The sequence below is a fragment of the Leiobunum rupestre genome, chromosome 4 (assembly GCF_980474605.1).
Source record: "Leiobunum rupestre chromosome 4, qqLeiRupe1.1.hap1, whole genome shotgun sequence".
Classification (NCBI taxonomy): Eukaryota; Metazoa; Arthropoda; class Arachnida; order Opiliones; family Sclerosomatidae; genus Leiobunum; species Leiobunum rupestre.
In genome coordinates this window covers 73,643,635-73,653,982 of record NC_143387.1, presented here as the reverse complement: position 1 = coordinate 73,653,982, position 10,348 = coordinate 73,643,635, and the positions used below count along the sequence as shown (strand labels likewise).

General features: G+C 39.7%; 1 protein-coding gene across 1 annotated transcript; it reads left to right on the top strand.

Moving 5' to 3' along the window:
* Positions 1-4,669: 4,669 nt before the first annotated feature.
* LOC149949013 (uncharacterized) lies at positions 4,670-10,042 on the top strand. Its single transcript, XM_090171209.1, has one exon. The coding sequence runs from the start codon at positions 4,670-4,672 to the stop codon at positions 10,040-10,042; it is 5,373 nt and encodes a 1,790-aa protein (XP_090027335.1).
* The last annotated feature ends 306 nt before the right edge of the window (positions 10,043-10,348 follow it).

Sequence of the window (10,348 nt, the reverse complement as noted above, 5' to 3'; positions counted from 1 at the left end):
TTATTTGATAGTATATTTATTTGAATTATTTGATAGTATATTTATTTGAATTATTTGATAGTATATTTATTTTAACTATTTGATAGTATATTTATTTGAATTATTTGATAGTATATTTAATTTAATTATTTGACAGTATATTTATTTGAATTATTTGATAGTATATTTATTTCAATTATTTGACAATATATTTATTTTAATTATTTGATATTTTTAATATTTTATCTCCTTACGTCTAAAAAGGAGACATCCCGAAGTGTAACCCACCGATTTTGTTCAAATTCGAGGGATTGGTAGACCTTCATGTCTCATGAAAAATCCTAAAGGGAATTTATTCAATGAGCAACCGTTTTGCCATGGCAACGAAAAATGTTTTTGACAACACAAAATATAAAATTTTCCAATTGAAAATAACATGAGATTTTGACCTCAAATTGATCAAAAGTTTTTCTATTTTTGGCATTTTCGAAATTTTGAAATTTGTTAAATTTTTCACAGGTTCCCTAGGAATTGGTCAGAATCCCATGTTATTTTCAATGAGAAAATTTCGATTTGTTGTTATCAAAAACATTTTTCGTTGCCATGGCAAAACGGTTGCCCATTGAATAAATTCCCTTTAGGATTTTTCATGATACATGAAGGTCTTCCAATCCCCAGAGTTTGAACAAAATCGGTGGGTTACACTTCGGGATGTGTCCTTTGTAAGTATACAAGTCATACGTGTTGAAAACACAGGTGAAAAATATATTTTACGTGTTTTGGCCGGGAAAGCGGGTGGAATAGATTTCGTTTGGCGCGAAAAAATTAAGAATTGAGATGAATTCGAAGAAAAGTATGTTTTTTAAGTTATGCGAGTGTAAGAAAGAATCTTGGTATTATGAGCACAAGAAAAAGTGTGGGAGGCCGAAATCTTTGGAGCCAGGTAAGTACAGTTGATAAGAAGAACATTATTCCTTTTCCTCCAAGTACGGCGAGGATTTGAAACAACATTTGAAGTCGGTACAAACCAGAAATCAAAACATTCAAACACTATTCAAGTCAAATATTTTGTGTACTTTGTATTATTAAAGTTTATTTTGTGTTTAATATTTCATGATCGCTAGCCCCGTATTAGAAATTCGCTTAGTTTCTGTCATCATATGTAACATAAGCACTCATAAATGTGCAGTAGTGTACTAACGATCGTACAGCCGGACTAGAGCCTTGGGTCCGGCAGGTATAGGTTCTAACATTTAATGTCCACACCCTATCCGAATTGGTTTTCAAATTAGCTAAACACATTTTTAGCTTAACCAGGGGTGTAGCGAAGAATGTTTTATTGGGGGGGGGGGGGGGGGTGAAAGTTACTTCACGCCAACCCGAGTCGGGGGGTGCTGTTGGGAACTCAAGATGGGTGCTGGCGAAGGGGTTAGAGTTCGCAACCTAAGGAAAGTGCAGAGAGACTTTTCGAAATAATTTCGCCAACTCTACCCAAGTTTGGCCCTCAAGAAAAAGGTTGAGGGGGTAGGCTCCACCTGCCCCTCCGTGGATTCGCCCCTCCGTGGATTCGCCCCTCCACTTAACTAAAAATAACATAAAATATTTGACTTGAATAGTGTTTGAATGTTTTGATTTCTGGTTTGAATTTCTACTGTTGTTCCGACTTCAAATGTTGTTTCAAATCCTCGCCGTACCGTACTTGGAGGAAAAGGAATAATTTTCTTCTTATCAATTGTACTTACCTGGCTCCAAAGATTTCGTCCTCCCACACTTTTTCTTTTGCTCATAATACCAAGATTCTTTCTTACACTCGCATACCTTAAAAACATACTTTTCTTCGAATTCATCTCAATTCTTAATTTTTTCGAGGCAAAAGAAATCTATTCCACCCGCTTTCCCCACCAAAACACGTAAAATATCTTTTTACCTCTCCGAGGCCTAGGAGGGGACATAGTCCCCTAGGAGGGGTTTTACAATCATCGTGTCTGTGTGTGTGTCTGTGTGTATGTGTGTGTGTCTGTGTGTCTTCTGTGTTGTGTGTGTATTCTGCGAACGCGTTACCGGGGGCAAAGTCTAAAACGCGTTACCGGAGCAAAGTCGAAAAACCGTTTTTGCAGTTTAAAGGTTGGCAAAAAAACCGTCTGACGGTGAGCGTTAACGGATAAATGTGCTGTTGGTGCGGTTTGGTGCGGTTGTTTTTTTTCGTTAACGCTCACCGTCGTGACGGTTTCAACTCAGTTTCATTGGAAATTTCATTATTATAATGTTCATGTGTAGTGTGGGAATGTTGAGTTTGTGTTATGACGGTAGGGGGTGATGAGTTTGTTGTAACTGCGTTTTGTATGTACGGGTGTGTTGCGAATTTCGCTATAACAAATATATCCAAAACAAGTTGGCAAGCCAAAATATACCTCTCCTCGGAAGAATTGTCCCTAGTGGTATTAATTTCTCGAGATAACCCTTAAAGATATATCTCCGCAATTTAGAGTTAGTTGTTAAAAATATTAACCCATTTCTATCCCGCCCGGTATAAAATTTTTATTATAATTAAAATAATTGAGACGAAACGACCAATTTTAATTTATTCAGAATATCATAAGTTAAGTAGTTACAACAGTAAGTTAGACGTACTATAACAATGCACAATTGAATTAAACCCTTTTACAGAACAAGTTTATCAGTTAAATATAATACGAAGCAAATTTTAATGAAATAAATATCTACAGAGGCTTTTTGGAATTACTCGCTTACGAAATACTTGCCGCATCTTTAACGCTCATTTTATTTCAACACTCGCCCTTGATGAAGATACCGTAGATATCTGGTAGTGGACGACTCGTTCACTTCCTGTTGACGTTGTGACGCATACCACATGAAAAAGACCAATGCCGTCCAATTTCCAATATCATATAATGACTCGCACACCCAAGAAATCATTGACTGCGTTAGAAATCGTAGATATCCAAATATCCACACCAAATGTATTTACAAGAAGCAAAAACCTTACCATCAACAAAGCACAGAGAGCCACTTGACAAACCGCCAGCTTTTAAAGCAATTAACGTTAAATTATCTCCTTTGAATTAACAGAACTATATATAGGTCGTTAAGAAAGTGGACCACCCACAGGGTCTACCCTTTAACCCTCTAATCTCGGCTGACTGTGCTAAAACAAGATTTAACCTTTAAAAAATACCAGATTAGGCCTTCATAAATTCATTAATAAAAAAAGACTTTATTACCTATTATGCTTACGATGCCTGTCTTAATTTCAGTGAATCTAAGCAGCTATCGGTGGTTCTGTGGTAGAGCGCTCGACTGCCAAGCCGAATGGTCTGGGTTCGAAACCTGGGTGGCGCATTTGTTTTTAATCAATAGAGAAACGCTAAATTAGAATTTCAATAATTTCAATTTCAATTCTATTTCAATTAAACCAAAATTTCGTACTCTATTAAATACGCTTCCGATAAAGCTGAAGGTCTAATTTTCAATAAGGCGTAACAAGTGTCGGTGGTTCTGTGGTAGAACGTCCGCCTGTCAATCAGGAGGTCTCGGGTTCAAATCCCGCCCGATGCGATCGCAAATTGATACTAAGACGAATACCGTGTACAACTGGTGGAAACCCTGCCATTGGACGTTGAGAGGTAGCATTACACTCAGCACTCGGTCCGTCCCAAAGTCATTAAGAAGAAGTTGGAGAGAAAACGCCCATATAAACACAACAGACTCAACATGCACATCCATCAGAACACAAACACAACAAAGTCAACACTCACAACCTACGCATAAACATTACAAAAACCGTAATACACCAAACCGTCACGACGGTGAGCGAAAAAACACCATCCAAACCAAACCGCAAATGCATCCGTTAACGCTCACCGTCACACGGTGGTTTTGCCAACCCTTTGAGAAACTGCGTACGCAGTGATTACACTTTGCACCGAAAATGCGAACGCGTTCGCAGTCCTGACAGACAGACACACCCACAGACCCACCCACAGACCCACCCACAGACCCACCCACAGACCCACAGACAGACACGGTCGTTGTATAACCCCTCCTAGGGGACTTTGTCCCCTCGGAGAGGTAATAAAAATATTTGTAACGTTAATATATATATATAAAAATTTAAGATGTAAAACATTGTAAAAGAATTACTACATATTTGAACTGTATTGAATAGTTGTGTAAATGTATCACGTGCTTATATTTATCGTTATGTATCGTATATGTTTGATTAGTAAGGTATTTGAAGAAATTGCGCGGAATAATTGTTTAAGTTTGTGCGTGAAACGTTTTCACTCCACGCGCACAAAGAGGATTTGAAAATTATATTTTGTCAGTTGAGAATTTGTTTTGAAGGGAGTGAGACGGTCGATTAAATTGAGTTTTTTAATATATTGAGAGTTGAGTTATTTAAACGAGATTAAACCGAGTTATAGTTAGAGTTATAGTGCAAAGTTTCAATTATTAATTAAAATAGGAAACGCGGTTTTTCAGTCGGCCGCGATTCGACAAATAAAAAGACTCTTCCAACCACCGAACCATATAGAGATTGTTACATTATCGCAACCGTAACATTTGGTGCCGAAACCCGGGAGTTGGGTTTTGGTTCGGTAAAAAAAAGATCCATAGAACTGTGTGTCAACCATTAAGTTGAAGATTCCACCAGCAAGTTGAATAAAAAATGAATGATCTCGACTCAGACGACGATATTAATTTGGCGGAGCTGGTAAGAAGAACGAAACAAACTGAGGAATGTACGAAACTGAATGCGATGAGAGAGACATTGAGGGAAAGTACGATGGAGATATTGAGCGTGTTGAACGATTTATCAAGGGTGATGTATCTGCACACCGAAGACATCGAGGATAACCTGAGCCTATTGAGCTCGAGGGAAGCAGAGCTAAAGGACCTGGACAAGAAGATCAGCCATCTAGTAGGAGTAGAGGATACCCAGCGAGATGTAATGGACGCTCGCAAATTTATGGACCGAATCATCTTGGTCAGAAACAAAGCCAACCGAAAGTTAGCAACAGCGAAGAAACAGACATCATCAGTGACAACTCTACCGAAACTAGAGATGCCTACGTTCGACGGTGACGTTACGAAATTCCATTTCTTCTGGAGCAGATTCAAAGCAGCTGTACATGACGCGGATTTACAAAAGGTAGAAAAATACAACTATCTAGTGTCGTATTTGGTGGGTGAAGCTAGAAGCGCAGTAGCCGGTTACGACGGATCGGACGAGGCTTACGACGAAATGGTGGATTTCTTACAAAGAACGTATGGACGAAAGGATTTAATTATTCAAAAGCACCTAAAGACTCTTATGAAAATTGAAGCGGTTACAAATTCCAAGAATTTAAAGGCCTTACGCCAGTTGTTAGAAACTTGCGAAGTTAATGTTAGGAATTTAAAATTGATGGGAGTAAATACATCTTCGAATGATACCTGTTTGTGTCCCACGATTTTAGAGAGATTGCCATCAGATATTCGTTTAGAATTCAGTCGCGCGCGAACCGTAGATGCTGAGTGGAATGTAGAAAATTTAATCGAGTTCTTGCGCAAGGAGTTAGAAAGTCGTGAACGTGCATTTATGATGGGTCCAAGTGGTGGAATCGAAAAATCAGAGTCGTTGACGGAAACCAAAACGTCAAGGTATGAAAACAAGAACGATCGCTACAAAGGACACGTGTCTTCAACTTCCGCGTTCTCAACTCAAGTTGATCAAAGGAATATTTTCTGCATTTTCTGCGAAAAGGAGTCCCACGCTTCGTCCAACTGCAGGAATTTTACTTTAGTAGAGAAACGAGAAAAGGTGAAACGCCAAGGTCGTTGTTTCATTTGTATTCGACGTAATCATGACGCTAGAAATTGTCCGTCGAATTCCAGAAATTGCAGATTGTGTGGAGGCCGACGTCACAACATGGTCGTGTGCGAGAAAAATACTGCTCATAAAAAATCATCAAGAATAAGTAATATGGAAGAAAGTACTCAAGAAAGAAACAATAATATTAAGGACACTGTTCCGAAGAGCGTAGAAGTGAGCGCGGTACATTGTCAGAGTGAAATTCTAATGAAAACCGCCCAAGCAGTAGCTCGAAATCCCTCAAACGCCTCAAGTGGTCAAATGCAAGTTAGATGTCTGCTGGATGATGGCAGTGAAGCGACCTTCATACATGAAGATCTAGTGAAAGAACTTAACTTACCAGTCGTTGGAACTTCAATTTTGACCATGCATACTTTTGGAGATAAAATCGGAGCGAGAGTGCAGAGAAGACGAGTCAGGCTAACTTTAGAGAACGCAAAGACGGGACGAGGTACCGTGACTATCGAAGCCATAGAAGTTCCTTACTTATGTCAAGCGGCGACTACTGCCAACTGTAAAGAAATAGAAGTCTTCATGAAGAATAGAGGTTTACAACTCGCTGACGAACCGTCGGAATCAGAAAAAAGTGGAAGAACTATACATATTATGATAGGAAGCGATCTGTACTGGGAAATTGCGATCCCGCAGATGAAGGCAGAAGTCCTCAGAGAAGGTTTAGTCGCCTTACCAACAAAATTTGGATGGGTCTTGCAAGGACCACAAAATCTTTCCAACGTAGAAATGAATCGATTTGAGATAAATACCCTAAGAGTAAGCGTTCAAGAGAAAAGAGTCTCAGATGTACTACAATCATTTTGGGAGCTAGAGTCGATGGGTATAAACAACGAGCGAGATAACGAGCCACAAATCGATGAGGTCATGAAACAATTCGAAGAAAACACAATATTTCAGAGCGAGAGGTATCAAGTAAGGTTACCATGGATTACAGAGAAAACAAATTTGCCAAATAACCTGAGCACAGCAGTGAAGCGTATGAATTCTCTTACCAACAAGTTTAAACAAAACCCCAAGTATTATCAAGATTACCGAGCAATAATTGAAGAACAACGGAATTTGGGGATCATCGAAACGGTGAAAGAACCAACGTTCGTTCCTGGCACGTACTACATGCCGCACCACGGAGTCACGAGATTATCGAGCGAAACAACAAAATTGAGAGTTGTTTTTGACGCGTCTTCCCATATTCGAAATGTTCCGTCTTTAAACGACTGTCTGGCGAGCGGTCCAAATCTCAACCCTGATCTGTTGAAGTTACTGCTTAGGTTCAGAATTCACGAAATAGCGGTTGTAGCAGATTTGGAGAAGGCGTTTCTACAGGTCGAACTGTTCTCGGAAGATCGAGACGCGGTGAGATTTTTGTGGACGAAAGAAGAGAATAACTCACCCAAAATTGGAGATTTCGAGGTAATGCGTATGACGAGAGTACCCTTCGGTGTCACTAGTTCGCCGTTCCTTCTAGCCGCAACCATTAAAACCCATTTAAAGAAATATGACGTCAAAAGACCAGAAATAGTCGCTCTCAGTAGAGACCTCTATGTGGATGATTTGCTCTCAGGTTCTAGAAACGTGAAAAACGCGTACGAGCTCGCTAAAAACGCCCAGGAAGTAATGAAGCAGGCCGGAATGAAATTGAGAAAATGGTGTTCGAATTCGAAGGAGCTCATAGACGCGTTAGAACAAACTGGTGTTTCAACCGAAAATAGTATATCGAATGAGAACGAAGTGAAAATACTCGGATTACAATGGAAACCTAACGAGGATCAATTTGGTTTTGACTTATCTAAAATTCAAGAAGTCACGAGTGAAGTGAAGAAAACAAAGCGAAACGTGCTTAGTGCGATAGCCCAAATATTTGATCCAATCGGAATTCTAGCACCCTTTGTGATTCGAGCCAAAATACTTATGCAGGACATTTGGAAACTGAGGTGTGATTGGGACGACGAGCTACCGTCCAATATTGGAGAACAATTCGATAAATGGAAAAATGAAATGGGTGACTTGCGAGAAATTAAAGTACAGAGATGTTATTTTAGCCAATTCAACGAGGAAAGAATTTACGAAGAACTACACTGTTTCTGCGACAGTAGTACCAAAGCGTACGCGGCTGTGGTATATGTCCGTTACATCACAGTTTTGAATCGAATCAGTGTGTCACTGGTAACATCAAAATCAAGAGTAACGCCTTTAAAAAACCCATGTTCACTGCCAAGACTTGAGCTTATGGCGTGTCTTCTAGGCGCTGAACTTACAAACTACACCAAGGACGTGTTTTCAGAGACCATCAAAACTCACATGTGGACAGACTCTATGATTGCGATACACTGGATAAAGGGAGAGGAGAAAACGTGGAAACCGTTCGTTTCAAATAGAACAGCCGAGATAAGGAGAATTTCAGAACCAAATAATTGGTCGCACTGCCCAGGCACTGATAATCCCGCTGACCTTCCAACTAGAGGAATTTCAGCCTCCGGAATTATCAAGAGTAATTTATGGTGGAACGGACCGACTTGGTTGAAGTTGGATAAAACGTATTGGCCCAGTAATGTCGTCACTCCAACGGGCACCGAATTAAATGACATTGAAGTAGAACTAAAAAAGACAGTTGTCAAGGTGAGAGTTGAAGAGAAAAAGAGAATTCAAGATTTAGTTGATCCAACCCGCTACAGTACAATGTACAAACTTTTAGCAGTCGCTGCTTATGTCTACCGATATATCGATCGCGTCATGAAAAATATTCGAACAGGACCACTCAGCGCTGAAGAACTCCGTAATGCGGAAACAATTTGGATTAAGGCAATTCAACTTGAAGATTACGAGAAGGAGATTGTAGAGCTAAAAGAAAACACCGAGAAAAATAACCCAGCGACGAGATCGGAAATACCAATGTTAATTAAGAAACATTCTAAAATTGCTACCTTGAAACCATTTCTCGATGAAGAAGGAATTTTGCGCGCTGAAGGCAGATTGGAAAAACATCCGGACATGACATACGAAGAAAAATTTCCGATAATTATTGGTAAAAAACAGAGATTTGCAGAATTGTTAGTGTTAGAAAGCCACGAGCGAACATATCACGGAGGAGTACAAGCTACATTCACCCAACCGAGGTCAAGATTTTGGATTACTGCCGGAAGGCAATTGATACGATCGCAACTGCAAAAATGTAGTTTGTGCAAGAAGTTTAAAAGTAAACCACTGGAACGTTCCAGTGGTCCTCTACCTAGGGAGAGAATTACCGAAGTACCACCCTTCCATTCGGTTGGAATCGACTTTGCGGGACCACTCTACCTAGAAGGCAAAACCACTCAAAAGGCTTACGTGTGCCTATTTACCTGCGCCGTGAGCAGAGCGATTCACCTAGAGTTAGTGCTGTCGTTAAATGCCGAAGAGTTCATATGGGCATTCCGCAGAATGGTATCGAGAAGAGGTTTGCCAACCGACGTATTCACGGATAATGCAACTAACTTTACCAAGGCAAATGCGGACTTAAAATTATTGTGGAAAAACCTAAAATCGGACGAACTTAAAACCTTCTTTGGTAAAAAAGGAATAAACTGGAAATTTATCGCGGAGAAGGCAGCGTGGTGGGGAGGATTTTGGGAGCGTATGGTGCGCTCAACTAAAACTGCGCTACGAAAAACACTAGGCCGCTCCCTCCTCAATTTTCAAGAGATGGAGACCGTGCTGACCGAAATCGAAGCGGCGATTAATTCAAGACCGCTTACTTACGAATTTTCTGACGTGAACGAACCCACTCCTCTAACACCAGCGCATTTGTTAATCGGAAGAAGAATAACCAGCATTCCAACCCAACGAGCAGCGACCGCGAGAGAACATAGCACTTGTAAAAGATACATGAAAATGAGAATAAATAACAGAATTTATTTACAGGAACGACTGTGGCGTCGTTGGAAAAATGAATATTTGATGGAGCTAAAATCCGCCCATTGTAGTAAAATAGTTAAGACCGAAGCCGTAGTGAAACCAGGAGACGTGATGTTAATCCACGACCAGAAAGTCGCCAAACACATGTGGCGCATGGGCGTTGTAACAGAGACGATCAAGGGACGCGATAACAAGGTGCGTTCGTGTATCTTGAGAACGAACAACGGTAATAACATTAGAAGACCGATTCAATTGCTTTACGCCTTGGAACTAGATGTTTAATGAACTAGCGCGAAATTAAAAAGAGGAAATACAGGCTCTTAGCACTGTATTTCGCGGGGGAGTGTTGCGAATTTCGCTATAACAAATATATCCAAAATAAAAATATTTGTAACGTTAATATATATATATAAAAATTTAAGATGTAAAACATTGTAAAAGAATTACTACATATTTGAACTGTATTGAATAGTTGTGTAAATGTATCACGTGCTTATATTTATCGTTATGTATCGTATATGTTTGATTAGTAAGGTATTTGAAGAAATTGCGCGGAATAATTGTTTAAGTTTGTGCGTGAAACGTTTT